This window comes from Nannospalax galili, unplaced genomic scaffold (assembly GCF_000622305.1).
Source record: "Nannospalax galili isolate Female #2095 unplaced genomic scaffold, S.galili_v1.0 scaffold1054, whole genome shotgun sequence".
NCBI classification, from domain to species: Eukaryota; Metazoa; Chordata; class Mammalia; order Rodentia; family Spalacidae; genus Nannospalax; species Nannospalax galili.
In genome coordinates, this window is record NW_008335006.1 from 146,127 (window position 1) to 163,724 (window position 17,598).

At 46.1% G+C, this 17,598-nt stretch overlaps 1 protein-coding gene across 1 annotated transcript; it reads right to left on the minus strand.

Annotated features, from left to right (window-relative positions):
• Positions 1 to 32: 32 nt before the first annotated feature.
• Positions 33 to 11,901, minus strand: Enc1 (ectodermal-neural cortex 1). Its single transcript, XM_008829720.3, has 3 exons — positions 11,482 to 11,901; positions 6,423 to 8,237; positions 33 to 2,627 (listed from the first exon to the last, which is right to left on the minus strand). The coding sequence occupies exon 2, from the start codon at positions 8,222 to 8,224 to the stop codon at positions 6,455 to 6,457; it is 1,770 nt and encodes a 589-aa protein (XP_008827942.1). The 5' UTR covers positions 8,225 to 8,237; positions 11,482 to 11,901; the 3' UTR covers positions 33 to 2,627; positions 6,423 to 6,454.
• Positions 11,902 to 17,598: the final 5,697 nt, after the last annotated feature.

Consider the following 17,598-nt stretch of genomic DNA (forward strand, 5'->3'; position numbering starts at 1 on the left):
CATGTTATAGTCAAATAAAGACTTACACACAATGAAGAGAAAATCTCTAATAATTTATTGACCTTCAGTTTCACATCGTGAAAAAAAAATAACAGTTTTACAAAACCTCAAAAATGTATTAGTAGCAAACAAGTACATACGAACATGAACACTTTCTAAGTTCTACAGAGTTCAGTACGTGAACCACATACTTAATAGCCAAGAGAGGGATATTATGCAGCTCTAATCACTCTTATTCAGACAGGTGTCAAGCCTGAGAAAGGGGCTTCACAATTACACCAGAAGTGGAAGGCCGCCCTTTGTTATCCGTTTCCAAGGCAACCAGCTCACAAAATGAGAAGAACCTCCTCTGTCTTATGCCAGGGTTTTTTGTGTGTACTGTGCTGTGAATTACATTTGCTTCAAAGTGTGGGACGTTTCACAGGATGAGAACGGTCAAGTAGCTAGCCCAAATGCCTACATCAATTCAAAGAGGTGGAATCTAGAAAGTTCCCTGCAGGCCTGGGGCCCACCCTTGTGGCGTAGCTCCCTCCAGCTCAGGCATGGTAATTAATAGAAGATTCAAGGACAGGCCACAACTTTGAAACAGCTGCAGAAAATTCTCCCAGCTCTCAGAAGCCTTGAAGCGACACACAAATCTCTGGACAGATTTGCATCATAAACTACAGAGCTGGGACTGCTACAAGATGACATGATGCTGCCAGGGTACAATCAGATATTTGCACTGCTAAGAACACATCTAGGGGCCAGGAACTGACTGCTGGAACGTTCTGTGATGTTTTCATTCCAGTGGCTCATTTATTTTATTTTGGTCCAACTACAGTCCACTTACTCATGGCTTAGACAGACACGTACAATTAGCTTAAAGTACTAAGGTGGAGAGAAATGTTAAGGAATTATCCGTCATTAGACAAGGCAAGCACACTCACAATGTAAAAAGCTGTTATCTCTCTTAAACCCTATTTTCTAAAACACAGCACTGTGAGAAATATGGACCAAAGCTGACAGAATTCCAAGCTCTGGTCTTCCCCACACAACTGGGGAAGTGCCTATTGGAGTCTAGCACTAATAATACCTACCACTGCACATGTTTAGTAAACAAGCACTCGAACAAAGAATGTATTCACAACTGATTCCCAACAGGACTGGAAAACCCCTCCACGGGGGCCACCCCTTACAATTCTTTGATATTGTGTGACTAAGTATGTCACCTTTGTGTACCAATGAGCTCTTTCAACATGTATCTAAGGGTGAACACTAAAGTGTACATTGTATCAAAATGGATGTTTTCATGGAGAATTTCTAACCAGCATGGGTTAAATCATGGCAAGGTCCAAGAGCCATGAGCGTGGGTCAAGCAATGTAGTCAGTGAATCAGCTTACATCTGAGACAGTTTAGTTTTTCCCATTGGTGTGGTTATTACAAAGCATTCACCGAGGGTAAATAAATAGATAAATAAATAAACTTTGGACAATGCCTTCACCTGCGCCCTATATACAGAACTAGTCCATAAAATTTCCCCAGGGTTTCAGGATATTACATAAAACAAAAAACCTGTAAAGCAATTTGGTCCTTTCCAAACAGCAGCAGCTGAGACTGAAGTTAGGTCAATCAAACGGGAAGAAGAAGGGCAGGCCCATATCCTGCTCCCCTGGGACCCGCCATCAGCACAAACATACCCACGAAACCTCGGTAAAAGGTGGTCTAGGAAAAGTGACCTCCCTGGTTTCTCTGCCTCTGGGATGTAATTTAAGTTTCCGTTTTGGAATCCTTCTCTGTCCAGACATTTCAAGAATCCACCCCTCCCCCACCCGCCCTCTAGTTTTTACCCTCCAAATTATAACCCCGAAGTTTTCATTTTTGTGCAGCAAAGCACATCAATAGCCACGAAACGTGCAAAACATACAACCATTCACACACGTCCTTACGCGTGAAGACAGCACTAAACGCTGTTTCAGCATGCAGGCATCAAACAATAAATAACTAAATCTAGAACACATTTCTTAACAGCCAAGGGAAGGTTTAAAGTCACTTATAAATAGCAAAGAGCATCTACCAAATGGCTACCAACAATGTCCCCATTGTTCAGAGGCGTTCCTGGGGGGCTCAACCCCTTCAAGATGAGTGGAGAGTCCAGCGGTTCCCATTCTCCATTCAGCCAGCCCAGCTTCCCTCCTGACCCACGCCTGGCTTTGAGTCTCCAACAGCAGCTGGCGTGGGGGCTTCAAGCTCACTCCTCAGAGGAAGGTGACAACCATTTCAAATCTTACACATAAATGGTGGAGCCCACGGAAATCAAATGCTGAATGAGGTACAGCAAAGGAAAAGGCCCAGCTTTTCTCTCCCTTTGAGGGGCTGATTAACGCTGACATTAATCCACAATTACAAGACAAGGACTAGATCACAGGTTCAGTCATTCATATTTAAACCACGTGCTACTTGCACTGAAAAATCCCACCCTCCCTCCCCCACCCCTTCCTTCATGTCCACTTAGAGCATTCACAAGGTGCAGCCGATGGTATTCGAGGAGTCTTGTAGCAACTTCTCCTTTTTTTCTTTCTCTTCATTAAACTTGGCTTCTCCAAAGCAGAAACCTCGTATTGTCTCACTGAGCAGACGGTGTGAGCTAAAACAGGAAGAAAAGAAGAACACAAAACAAGAAGGTATGAAGGGTTTGTGAGATGTCATGGTTTAAGATGTTAGTAACCACAAAATTAAATAAAACAAATTTAAAGTCAGGACAGAGCTGGGAAGTATCACTCCCAAAGGCCCGAATTACATGTTCAGTAGGAACTGTGCAAAATTATGTAAAATCACTTACTTATAAAGTGCACACATGTGTATGTTGGTCCCATGATTGACAGTCAGCCCACAGAAGCAATGATGTCCAAAGGACTCTACCTTCTTTCTTAAACGTTCATATGTTTAAATTCAAACCTGTATATCTAGCTGCTATTATGAGTTGCCATCTTCTGTTTCCAAGAGTCATGAAGAGAGCTACTGTAGCATAATCACTAAGGGATCAAGAGAAGATTCTGGAACCAGCTCTCCTTGGTCCTGGGACCATTAAGATTTCAAGTTCGACATAGTCACACACATAATGAACTCTCTTTTTAAAACACATCTCCACTATCCATCATGGCAGAAATCAATTCGCTTTCTCTTGATGACAACATACTAGGTCTCTCTGGAGTCGACTCTCAGAGCCATGCATACTGATGCTATTAGAAACAAACTCCACCAACGTGGCACCAACTCACCTGTCCCTGTGATTTACTTCTGAATTCATACAGGGCAATTCTGCAAATGGCTTTAAAATACTCACCCTATCTTTTCCTAAAATATATTCCAAGCACTTACTTGGGAATGGATCCCTGGTGCTGTCTCCAAGTACAGACAAAGGGAATTTTTGAGGGGTTGCTCATTAATTGCGTTGAATTTTCCTCTTCGCTTGTGTATGTTCAGAAGTGTGATTCATTTCCTAGTTGTTTCTTTTGGCTGTTTCTTAACAGTGATTCAAGCCTTCAAGGCATTCCTTAGCCTTCCGTGTCATCCCTCAACCCCTCCTCCCTGAAACCTGCATATTCACTTTAGACCAAAAGAATGCATCTTGTGATAATATAAACTTTCAAGACATTACATATTTACACAGAAAGAAAGAGAGACTGAGAGAGACGGAGACAGAGAGAGAGAGAAAAGAAAAAAATCTGAGGAAACAAAGCAAATGGAAGCCCAAGTACCATCAGGTTGGGGCCATAAGGCACCATGAAAACAGAATTTAATTAAAGTAATTTTCCTTTTGTCTCTCTCTCCCACCCACTGATGGAGCAACAGAGGTCAGTTAAAATCTGCTTGGTAGATGAGCTTTCTGACAGGGGAAGGTTCCTAACTCTGGATTAATTCAGTTTGCACCAACATTTGGAGCACAGAGGATGCAGCTGGAGGTCAAGGCCAACATCCAAGGAACATGTCTTTAAGTCACTCCTAAGCAGCTTCAATGTTTTAACACCATCTTGTGTGTGGTAAACATTAGAAATTTAAACCATCATTCTCCCCGTCAGAAACTGAAACAGTGGCTTTGATCAGGCACTCATGTCGCCCTTTAAAGCAGCAAGCTTGGCCCTATCAAGCTCAATTTTTATGTGCTTGACTCTCCCTGGTGGCACCATGGGTGAAGAGGATGTTGTTTCTCATATAACACAGCACTTTATTTGCTCTGTTTCCCAGGGACCGGAAGCATGTGATTAGGTTCAAATACCTTAACACCTTCACTCTGGGCTAGAATACGAAGAGCCAAAACTGAAGAACAGAGATGACTAGCCACTAATAGCCAAAGGAACCTGATGCCCCCAGGACACACAGAGCTAACTAACTCCAGTGCTAGATCAGAGCAAGGCCTCAACAGAGGAAAGAACACTTAATAGATGCGGGAACCTGGCAAGGTATTTTCTCTACCACTTCTTCCATTTGCCAATTTGCCTCTCTGATGGGAACAGATCTTACGGGCTTTATGGTTCCAACCACACATTTAACAAAGGAGCAGTCTTATGGCCAGAAAGATCTAGAACTAGGACCAGAGGCACATTTGTGGCCCCTCTTCTCTTCCCACCTCCATTTTACTACCTTGCTCCCTAGTCTCTGGGTAGCCATTTCTGATATACCACCACCACCACTGGCAAATTTTTCAGCTCCTCTGTACAGATATAGTCAGCTCTGGACTAACTCTTAATTTCATGTGCTGTTAATTGGCACTTTTTGCCTAGGAGGTGCTTTAGACCTGCTTGAGAGTTGAGTCATGCATTCATTTCTCAAATGAAATAACCACTTGCAGTGCATTTGTTTATTCAGGATTACTAAGATGCCAGCAGGGCTGCAAAAACCAGTTTGGTGTGGGCTGCTGTCAGCCTGGGTGCTCCCCAGGTTTCTTCTCCTTTGGAGGAGTCTCATGTCCAGAGAACATGGCACTGCCAGAAACTCCGCTAAGCTGGGACAGGCTGGAAAAGACAGTCAAAGGACTGAAAAACAGTAATGATGAAATGGGAAGAGGAGACCAATCTCAATGCTTGTAAGTGAGCTATGAGACATGGGAAAAGAAAAGGCAAATAAAATGAAACCCCTCTGTTAGCTCACAACCACTCCTAGGTTCCTATTTCCTTTTGAAGCCCCTTCAAATGTATGTAACATTCTAGTTTGAAAGCAGGGCCAAAAGCTTCGAGCAATGCGTTTGTTTTCCCTGTGGTTCCTCTAAAGCAGTTATTTTCTTCTCTTACAATTAGCAGTAAGCCCGTGAATTCCCAAAACAAATCAGCACATCCCTAGTGCCCTGTTAAGCTTACACATGCTGAGGCGATTCCTAGGGCCAGTCCTTAGAATGTCATAGCAGCCATGGGGCAACACTGAACGTTGTAGGCTGATAAATTATTGGAGCCAAGAGTATAATGTACTCTTATGTACACAAGACAACCATTATGTACTCAAATATATGACACAGAATACAACTTTTGTTGGCCACAACAATAGGGTCAGCCTGACTAACTCTGAAAGGATGCAGTTAGGGCGGCTTAGGTGGCTGCATGGATCTGCACAAGATGCCACCTCTCATGAGAACAGATCTAGATTATCCTCTAAAGTTAATGCATGCTCTAAAGGGTGGAGGGGTGTATTTGAGGGGGAAATTTTAAATAAGCTAATATGACTTTGGAGTGAATAAACTAGGAACAAATTTGGGCAATACATTTTTAAAACCCTATTTAAGTACAGAAGGAGTATGAGGAAGCAAAATTGGAATATCAACCCAGTGTCCCTGTGGTAGAGGCAAGATGAACCTCAATGGACACTCATGTGCTACTCATGTGCCTGTGCTCTGGAGCCAGGTGGCCCAGGTGGATTTCTTATCTAACTTTACCTTGCGTTCTAGGACCTCGGGCAACTTACTATTTAGCCTCTGTAGACATCATGCTTGTTCATCTACGCAAGGTAGTAATAACATCTACAGGGTCGTTCTGAGTGTCAAAAGGATTATCCTATGAAGGATCCAGCCTTGCTCCAAGCACACAGTGATATTCCACAAACACTAGGGAGGTCAGGGGTTCTCAACCTAGTCGGATATTAGCATGACTTTAAGTACTTAAGTACTAAGGCCTGGGCCAAATGAAACAACCGTCAATGAAACTGGGATGGCCAGTTTCTAAAAATCTCTTAGACAATTCTGAGGCTCAGTGATAGCTGAGAACCACTGGATTCTGTTACAGGGAGTTGCAGTGGTGGCCAACATGGGCAGTTCTGGGGATGCAAAACTCTTTGGTTTTTAATAGCTTTTACAGGACTTCTATCTAGGTGATGTGGGACATCTCATTCCACATTCTGAGTACAACTAGCCTACTGCAATGCCATACTTACATCACAAGCTATGCTTTCTTACCTCAAGCTCGCTTTCTTTAGGATACACTGCATTTAAGAAGGCAGATGTTTCCAGGTGCTGACGAACGCAGTAGGAATCAGCGAGTATGGGACTGTGGTTATGCTGTTCCACACGTCTAAGGTTGGATCGTAACAGTCCAAAGTCTTGCAACGCTGAATGCCGAAGTATCCTCCAACCACGTAGAGTTTGTTCCCGGAGGCCACGGCGTGGCAGCTCATGCGCTTGGCTGTCACATCTCCCACCTTGGTCCATTGGTAAGTCTCACTATTGAATTTGTAAGCAGAACAGGCAGAGAACTCTGTATCTCCACCCATAATAAAAATCTGGTTCCCCAGCACAGCTGCTGCTGTGTAACGCCAGGGCTGGGGACAGGTGGCCGGGACCGTCCACCTGTTCTCACACTGATCATAACACTGCACCTTGGGGAGCTTGTCATGACTGACACTGGTACCTCCGAAAGCAAACAGCTTGAGTTTGGCACTCACAACGGCAGCGTTGCTGACACCTTCTCGGAGTGGGGCCACCATGGTCCATTTGTTAGTTGTGGGGTCATAATGTTCTACTTGCTTTAGAGAGACAGAGGGGGAGGCTGGGAGACAGCCAGTTGCAGCTGTGTGCCCACCAACCACATACAGGCAGTGCTTGAGCTCGGCAGAGCCATGGCCAAACCTGGCCACCAACATGGGGGCAGCCTTGGACCACTCCTCATGCAGGGTATCGTAAACCCACACATCTTTTGAGACTCCATTTTCGGACCCCCGCCCCCCAGTAATGTATACTTTGCAGCCAATTGCACATGCACTGAACTCTTTTCTCGGGCTGGGAATGTCGGCCTTGGGAATGATTTCTTTGGCCTTCTGGTCTACCAGATACAGTTTGTCACACATGAAAGTCTGTCCTCCCAGGAGGAAGAGTGCATGGCCAGTTTTCCGAGGACGGGCACAGAGGCTGGTAACCACACCATCATTCTGCAAGATTTTCAGTTTGCACCGGATAGCCTCTTCCACAATCTCCTTACTCTTCCTCTGCTTAGTGATAAGTTCTTCCATGGCCACGTTCTCCATAAGATAGATGGCTGGCAAGAGGGCCAGCCTCACCGTCTGCAGCAGCTCTGGAAGGTAGCAGTAGCGCTTCTTCAGGTCATAACTGATCCAGTTCATTGCGGACTCATATACAAGCCTCTCATCTTCTGTCTCCAGCTCTTCGCTGGACAGGAGCTGTACAACCATGTCCTGGGGTAGCTGGAGGAAATCTTCGTTCTTCCGGATGGTCTGGAAGTTGCTGAGACACATTCTCCAGGACAGTTCGTACAGCTTGGTGCACTGGTGGGCATCGGACAGCAGCAGCATACCCAGGCAGTTGGTGGGATGTAGGTTCTTCTCCAGAAATTCTGCACAAGCATCTCGGATGTCTTGAAACTCCAGCATGTCCCCAGCCTCCAGGAGCGATTCTGCATTTTCTTCATTGATGATGACCCGGGAGGAGTATGCATAGTCGAGAAGCAGCTCCAAGACTTCTGGGTGGATGGAATTGTCAAAGTTGACTTCACTGTCCTGGCTCTCTTTCAGACCACCACTGAACATGGCCTCAAAGTAGCGGCTACATGCAGCCAGTACTGCCCGGTGGCAGGGGAAGGTCCTATTTCCTGCATGGAGAAGGACATCTGTGAAGAGCCGCTGCTGGCGCAGAAGGTTCAAGTGAGTGAGGACACTGTCCGCATAGGAAGACTTATGAAACAGGTAGATGTTGATGGAGCCACTGCTGGCCCTGGACTTGCGGTTCTCATGCACACTGACTGACATTTTGTTTCAACTCCTAAAAGAAAACAAAACAAACCTATTGAACGTGATGCTCTTTATGTTTCCAGCAGCAGAAAAGCCATGATCATTTTAGACAAAATAGAATGATGTTGTTAGTCTTGTTGCTCACTGTTCCGCAGTGGGTATGACCATTCCAGAACAAAGCCAGAGAGCTATCTGGAAGGAAAGGCATTCCTTATATGACTGTCAGGCTTCAAGATATTGAAGTTCTTTCAAATGTCAGTCAGCAGAAGCTAAGGGAAACGGGTCTCATTCTCACAGCTCCCAATGCTGGGCCAGCTGATTCACTGCAGGCCACTTAAAACGCCAAGCCTCCTGCTCTCATAACTCCAGGAACGCCAGGAGGGCACCAGCTTTAATGCCCCATACAGCATAAAGCTATGAGTAAAACAAACACCTACTAATTAATTCTATTAAGACTTCCTTTGGTAAGATTCAAATTCTGCATATACAGTAACTACCCAACTCCTGCAATGCTCAGACCTTTATTCAACAGTTAAACAGATCATTTCTAACCAGACAGTTCTACCACTACAGAGCTCTAAATGCACATTTCCATACATTGATCAGCAAGCTTCAGTGAAAGCACAGGATAGATTCCAGTCACAATCACCACTCATCTTTCTGACCCTGGACAGCTTCCAAAATGAGGATGTGGCACATAAAAAGGAAGATTCTGAGCAGGGAACTCGTGCTCTTTTTCTGTTCTTCCTGCTTTATACCAATTCTTGGAAAAACCAGTCACAAGAACAAAGGATGCACACACCCCTCTCTTTGAGTAAACACTCCATCACCAGGACTGTTATATCCCTACAGATGCTGGCACCTACATATCGGGAGTTCAAAATGCAAACACAGCTTTATTAAAATAAAAAAGCCTGCATAGGTGCATGTGCGTGTGGCATGTTCATGGATCAGTGTGTTCATGCACGGATGTGCATTTTATCAGTCATTGTTGATTTAGGACCACGCTAAAATTTATTGGCTAAGGTGATTTCCTAAATATCTAAATTGAAAGGACAGCAGCATCTAATGCTGTTTTGGATTTCTGCTGTAAGAGAACTATAGGACAATGAGATGGAAAATGTCTATTGTCCATCTTAAAAAGTGGAATCAACTCCTTTCCCCTTGACAGAACCCCTCTGCTACTTCAAAAGAATAAAGCCCTAAGAACCTGCTCCTCCAAGGATTCCCAAGGAAGTTGTTTATTTAGAAGGTAGATGGTATAATTGGTTACTGTATCTGTTCTAATCCAAAAACAACCAGAACTTGGAACATAGCAGTTTCAGCTGTTTTTCCTTCAGTCATTCAGATATTTATTTATTTATATTCTAAGAATTATTAATAAATGCAAATGGGTTACCAGATTCATGAGGTAGAACATCAGATTGCACTTTCCCCCACCAGATGTGAAAGTTGTCACATAAAATAACAAAGGATGCCTTTGCCATGCAGAGCATATCATTAGGTGATGTAACTTGTTTTCCTTTGTTTTTGGAATGTTACTTTCAATGATGAGTAAATAAGGCTGAACAGAACTAAAAAAGCAACAAAGTGACAAAGCTCCAATGTTAGGAAGACTTTGCAAAGCACCTGGTAATTTCCAGCTACTTAGCATAGGAAAATGATGAGGACCTAGGCATCACACCCACCTCAGGCTAGGACTCTACCTTCCAGCCCATCTTTACCAATGTGGAAAGTTCTGGAGAATGACCCATAGGAGCCTCTGCGAACGCACTTGGCTTATAAAGTATTCAGGTAGGCATGCACTTGAAACTTGCATGCTCCACCACTGTTTGACTGAGTGTGTTCAATCTGAAGTGTTTTGAAGAAGACTGTAAAACTAAATCTCACAAGATTGTCTAAATATTCAGGAAGCTGTCTCCTCTTGAGCCTCTAAGAGCCAAGGAAGGCACACAAGCATCCAAGGGCTTGCTGGCTGGGCTGGAATCATAACTATATGGATGGAACACTTGTCCCTGGAACATGAAATCCAGGGTGCTGTAAACAACATTCACAAACAAGTGTACACTTAAGACAACAGTTTGTCCAGAAGACCTTAGGATACAAGATCTGCAAAGCTCTGCATCCTGTCTTTATGCTCCTGTATTTTTCAGGTTGCCCCAGAAAGCCTGTCAACTTGGATACCATCCAACTGGAAAGGAACGGCACTGTCACAATCTCACATCTTGCAAGGTACACTTGAAGACCCAAGGGAAGCAGCTTGCTTTCTGGTTTAGGATTATGCAAACATCAAAATACCCACAGAAACCATTTATCCGGTCACTAAACACACCTTCAATGTAAAATGGATCGTTCTTCCCAGCATTTTTTTTTAAACCCCTAGAAACATAATACTTGCATGCCACGGAAATGGCCAAGAAAATGCACATATACTTAACCTGTGTCTACAAAGACAGAGAAAAGGGCTGCTATTACTGTGAAGATCAAAAGGGCTTCTAGTTACAGTAACCTCACTCCACTTACGGCTGTCTGCCTCCAGTACTTGGACACACCTCCGTCTCTCCTGGTTTTAAGCCTGATCTCAATCGCGTAAGAGAAGAAACGAGGTAGATGTTCTCAGGCGTTTACATTATCGATAACAATGGAACATTATAAAGATCTTATTAACAAAAATCGCCCTTCGTCCCTATAACATTTGCAACGCTATTTAACACACTGGCCATGCCTGTGAGGGCGACACCAAATTACATGTCCAACAAGTTCAATGTTTCATCTCCACCCCGCCCATCAATTGCCAGCCTTTGAAATGAATAATGTCACCCTAAAAGGCAAATGCTTGCACGAGAAGAAACTAGTTTTTCTGGAACCAGTTTTCATTCATTTGCCTGCAATGAATGGACCGCACCAGGGGGTCTGCGGGTGGCCACCAATAACCCCCTCCGCCCCCCCCCCCGAGCCGAGGAGGATGCGCCCGGGGCAATCGATCCCGCGTACTGGGCCCTCAAGGCTGCGGGGAGCCGGGCTGAGCTATCCCCAGCTCTGCTCCTCGCTCTCCCGGAGACTTGCCCCGGCGTCGCGCGGAGAAAGGGAGGCGGGTCGCTTCTCCAGCGCAGTCCGGCTCCCTACAGCTGCTCTACCCTGGGAGAAGCTGCCCAGCTTCAGCCGCAGCCGGGGTGGCGCGCTCCAGCTCAGCGCGGGGGAATATACCCCCGCCGCCGATCGGCCCCTTAAACCCGGGCGCCCGCAACAGGTCCGGGGCTGCCTGGGAAACTTACAGCAGTGGCGACTGGCCTCCGCGCACAACCCGCAAGGGTTCTCGCCTCGGTCACCGGCAGGGAGGCGACGAAGCTGGCGTCTAGGTCCCGAAAAGAGGCGGCGATCGCCCGTGTGCACCGAGCTCTAGGAGTGGGAGCGATGGCGCCCGGGGTAGTGGCTCCCACCGGCGCCCGCTCGGCCTCACGGTCTGCAGCCTCGGACCAGGAGCCCTGGCCCGGTCGAGCGTCTCCCGGAGCGCCCCTGGCGAGGGGAGAGTGAGCCAGCGGCAGCCGCCGCGGAGGCTGGACGGGCTGCGCGCGCCGGGGGAGGGAGCGAGGCTGCGGCGTGCGCGGGCGGCCGCCTGGCGTCTGCACCGGGTCTGAGCAGCGCCACTGCTGCGCTGACGGGTCTGTGGCTGCGGGAGCAGTTTGAGCCCGGCCGCCCCGCGCTTGCCTATAAGCGGCGCTCCAGCGGGGGGGGCGGGGGGGCGTATGCAAAGAGGCTCGCCAAGGGAGGGAGGGAGGGAGCATCCGTGGGGCCGAGGGGAGCGGGAGCCTGCTGGGGAGGAGGTGGCGAGGAGCTGGAGAAGAGCGTGGGGGAGTTACCAGGAGAGGAAGTTGGGGGGAGGTGGGCGGGGAGTGCTCCGAGACAAAGCGGACGCCCTATCTCAGCCACTGGCAGCTGCGGCGCCCGGGGACTGCGAAGAAAATAAGTTTGCAGGGACAGGAAAGTGTGCACACCCTCTGAAGCTGGGACGCCCACCACAAAGGAAAGGAGCCCTGGGCTGTGCGCTCCGCGGTGCCCTGTGCTCATCTAAGTGGCCAGGGCCACGCTGGGGGTCCACATAGCCAGCGCTGTGGGCAGGACACCCCGGTGGGGACAGTGGCAAGGGAGGACTATGAGTCTGAGCCCTGGGGACACTGCCGGTTGGGCTAGTGGAGATGTTGTGTTTCTCACTGGCAAGGACGCCTGAATGGAACCCCAGGCCTTCCCGGTGTTTTCCCTTCCCACCCCAAGCGGGTGTGGCAGCCGGACTCTGCCCCACGCGGGGCTGGAGCGGAGCTACCCGAGCTCTGTCCCGGCCGGCGCGACCACGTGCTTCGCAACCAATCGCTGGCGCCGCTTGATTCAAAGCTAACTCCTCAAAGGAGCAGCCACGCCGCCCTCCTCCCGGTAGCTCAAGTCTCGGTCACCCTCGCAGACCTGCCTTTTCCTGGTTTTTGCAGGTTGGTGGTGTTCGGAGTTCGGTCAAGAAACAGCAGTCCAGCCACACTCACACGGTTAACATCCCGCGTGCCCAGGCAGAAAAGAAGGCCGCTGTATAAGTCTCACTGTTGAATTTTCCCACCAATAGCTTGGGAGCTAAAACACCGGTCTGGGTTGGGTTTTATTCGATATTTGGGACTGAAGCTGTGTAGATTACCTATCCAAAGCCTTGTTTTACTTGTGAGAAAATAGAGGTCTTTGGCGGTATGAGTTGCCATAGCTGGAGGCCATGCACCCACTCAGTGTCCTGTCCTTCCCTCATCCCCACGCTTCACCCCCAGCTTTCCTTCAAATACCAGGCAGCGGTGGTTTAAACCGGCTACAGAGGCACCACATGGTGCTTCCAGAGACCACAGACTGCTGAAATGACGACCTGGTTCTTCATCGCAGCTCCCTTCTGGCTTTCTCTCCTGTATGTAGGCTGAGAAAGTTTGCTCATCGCAAAGAAAGAAAGACAGTGCCCTCTTAAGTCCTTTGTTAGCATTAACTCAGCCTCACTACAGCCTTTTAAAATCTGTTTCCTATTTTAATTTTTGATGCAGAGCCTTGGTTTTAGTCTGCTTTACAAAGCCAGAAGAGCTCTATCAGTTCAAGGTAAGAACCAGGTGCGGAGGGCCCGGGGACAGGAAGGAGCCAAGCAGGCAGAACCTTGTTCCCTAGGAAAGAAGGTTAAAAGTCAGCAAAAAGCAACCGGATGGAAACACTGTGGACACCAGAGATAGGCGCTGAAAAGAGAGAGGTGGGAACGTGAAGCCTTTGCACATAGGTCTCTTTAAAAACACGTTTCTGTAGCCTGTGGCAGAGCCAATCAGGGCAGACACCCATGCATCTTCTAGACTCTTCTGCCTGCCTTCCTTATGTTGGGTTTGGGTCAAACTACTTAATAGTTAATGTCTTTAATAGTTAATGTCTTCTGTTAAGAGATGAATTTTTTTTGTCCTTTGACAAGTATCTGGTTCTTCTTCCAGTCACTTTCACAAAGCCATTTAGAACTGTCCTAGGTGCTATTGCCTAGAAATAGCATGTGTGCCCAGCTCAGGCTGAGGATTTTGCCACTAGAAGCCACCATGATTGGGACAGATAATCTGTTCTATTGCATCTACCACCTGAAAACTGCAATGTCCACAAACAAGGGGACAGTAAATTTCACCTCTCTTTGCAAAGAGCTTGGCTAAACAGGCAGTGCTGAAGAAAAAGAACCCAGAAGGTCATCATGAAGTTATCCATTCAAGAATCTTTTGTACCTAATGTTGCCACTTTCTGTGTGTCAAGAAAAGAGAAAAAAATGTAGTCTGGAAACTCTTGAAATGAATTCAGTGACCATACACACTCCCTGTATCTGCTACAGGGAAATAACAGAGTAAAGAAATATATGTAGGTTATAAAAACTAGAAAATGTTTTCCTGCTGAAAGACACAGGAACTAAACCTAGATTTTAGGAAGGCCTGTGTGCTGCTGATGACCACCCACAGATGACAGTGGTCGACTTCAACCAGTATATGAAAAAATTTCAGGCCATTGGGCAGTTGCTAATGTTTTTCTCAAGGTTGACAGTGATTTGCAAGTTAGTGGATTTATGATCATAGAAACTCAAACTCTGTAATTTCCGTAGTGTCTCTCAGCCAATAGTAAAAGTAATTCTTATCACCCTGCTCACAGGAAGAAAAGGTGAGTCTTGTACCTGTACAGGAAGAAACCTCTTAACAGGGCTGTGATTGCACTGGACTAGGATCGACATAGCAGATATCTGAGTCACAAACAACTTAGGAAGGGCCGCCATTCTGCTTTGTCAATAGCCAGTGCTTGCTTCAGGATGTCAGGCCGGTCCTGCAGGCCTCTGGGAAGGGAAGCTGTCTCTGCCTCAGCCTTGTGACATAAAACCAAGGTCTCATTTTTTAATGCTATTAAGAAGCTGTGCCCAAGGCTTTGGCCTTGTTATCTTCCTTAACAATGTTATTTTGTTAGGCAGCAAAATCAGCAGCACGGGGTTAAATGTATTAGCTGCCTTCAAACCTAATCTATCTTCATTCATTCCTAATTTACACTCCAGCTGAATTAATGAGAATGATTTAATTAACACCCAAACCAGGGACAGGACAGCTCAGGGGATTAGACCATACAGTGGGGCCATGGCAGCTGCCACCCTGTGTCCTGCGGGTACCCAAAGCTCCACCCAAATTCAGACATACCCCTGCTGGGATTTCTGGAGGATTCTCTTTGTTCTTTGATCCATTTCCTCATTGGGTTTCAATTGCTGAGAGGATGATGGTGCTGTTCTTCCTCTTGTTTGCTATATGGACTTTGAGACTCATGCCCAGTAGAGTCAGCGTGACATAGAGCCAAATGCCCACCTGAGGTGTGATGCCAATCCTCATTGTCAACTGGATTTCGAATCACCAAGTATACCTCTGGGCATGTCTGTGAGGGTGTTCCACAAGAAGTTAACCTAGGAGGGAAGACCCACCATGAACGGGCCATTCCATGGGCTTGTGGTTCCAGACCAAATAATTGTGGAGGAAAGAATGGAAAATGAGCCAAACACCAGCATTCACCTGTCTCTGCTTCTTCACTGCAGTGTGACCAGCTACCCTCATACCATTGCCATACCTTCTGCCCACAGCGGACTGTATTCCCTCAAATTGTGAGTCAAAATAAACCTTTTCTCCCTTAAGTTGCTTCTTGTTGGGTATTTGATGTCAGCAATGAGAAAAGTAACTAATTCAAAAGATTTGTGCTTCCCTTTCTATCGTGTTGAACTTGTGTTGGAGAGTGGATACCCAGCCAAGGATGCCATCTCCCAGCAGAGAGAGAGAGAGAGAGAGAGAGAGAGAGAGAGAGAGAGAGATGGAACACCAACTCCACAGGAACCTGTGGTGCTGATGCCCCTCCCACAGAGTTGTCCCCAGCTGAGGAGAGAAGAATAAACTTTTTTTTTTTTTTTTTTTGGTTTTTTTGAGACAGGATCTCCTGTAGCCCCAGCTAGCCTGGAACTCACTATGTAGACCAGGCTGGCCTCGAACTCACAGAGATCTGCCTGCCTCTGCCTCCTGTGCCACCATGCCTGTCCTGGTCTGATCATATTTTAACACTTCAGGTGCTTATGTTTACTCTATGTACTACTTTATGTATATTTTGTGAGTTAAACTTGTTATAATGTGATTTTTAATTTCAAATTCCACTTGCTCATTGCTGTTGGATGAATACAGTTGGCTTTTGTCTTAGGATTTTTAATGGCACACTTCATGAGAAAGTTTATCTTTGTTCACGTTGACCTCTTCTATTAAGAAGTGGCAGGGGGCCTGGAGAGATGGCTCAGCAGTTAAGAACACTGACTGTTCTTGCTGAAGACCCAGATTCGAATCCCAGCACCCACATGGCAGCTAACAACTGTCTGTAACTCCAGTTCCAGGGGATCTGACAGCCTCTTCTGTCCTCCGAGGGCATTGTACAGCCAGGGTGCACTTACCTACATGCAGGCAATACCTACATACACATAAAATAAAAAATAAAATATTTAAAAAAAAAAAAAAAGAGTTGGTGGGGGAAGCTGGAAGTGGTAGTGCATGCCTTTAATCCCAGCACTCAGGCAGAGGCAGGTGGATCTCTGTGAGTTTGAGGCTAGCCTGGTCTACATAGTGAGTTCCAGGCCAACTGGGGCTACAGAGAGACCCTGTCTCAAAAAGACAAAACAAAAAGAATTTGGGGATTCATTCTTCCTTTGAGACACCCTCACTTTATACAACCTCCAGTGGCATTTCAAAGGCCAGACAGTTTATTGGCTGCTTACCTCACCAGGACTCAGCGGGACATGCACGAGTCATCTTTTTCTGGTATAATTCTATAAGGTTTGTCATAGTAAACCGAATCATCTAGTCTGCTTACGTCATATCTACTCCAGAGCCTTCAAAACAATGGTCTGCACAGGCTGGGTAGATTATAGGTTTTAGGGGCAGGATTTTAAAAGCAGTTTTTATTATTTTCTCTAATGATAAAGCCAACATATGGTAGAGATCTGGAAACTACAGAGAAGACAAAGAAAAAGTGTAGCCTCCACTTTGAGATAATAACACTGCACACTTCAGTTCCATTCTTGCTACAACCACAGCCTATTTTATTTTTAGTAGTTAAGGGGTTAAGTACAGAAACTAAAACAAAGCTTGAATTCCTGCTCTCATATTTACTGGTAGGATGTTTGGGGGCAAGTACTATAAATTCCTAGTGTTTCTGTTTCCTCAACTATAATATAAGATGGTAATAGTATCTGGCTAAAAGATGTTTTACAGATTAAATAAGTTAGTATATGTAAGGCATGAGCAATAGAGCCTGGATGGTGGTAAGTGTTCTCTGGGCTTGCTTTTATAATGATTCCTTCATAAGTTGTTTAGAGACCATGTTCCTGTAATACCATAGATATTTTCAAGTAAATGCTAAATAAAAGGTAGCAGTGCCTTGAATCTTTATGGAGGTTCCTCTGTCCACATCTCCACTTAGTGAAGGAACACTTTTATGTCCTGAAAGTGCCTACTTATCCCTTAGGGTTTTTATTATTTTTGTTTGGTCATGTTGGGAACTGAACTTGGGACCTTTGCCATGCTGAACTCACACTCTACTCCTGAGTTATACTCTCAGTTCTCTTGGAGTATTTATTCCAGGCTTCCTTGTCAGCCCAAATCCATTGGTGTCTTTTATTGGTGCTGCCTTCTTGTTTTATCCTGTGGTCAGGGAAACAATTCTTTGCGATCTGTTAGTTTAAAAGAACAATGCTGTTACACAGGGAAGTTTTTCTGGTTTTTTTTTTTTTTTTTTTTTTTGACAGGGTCTCCCTGTAGCCCCAGCTGGGCTGGAACTCACTATGTAGACCAGGCTGTCCT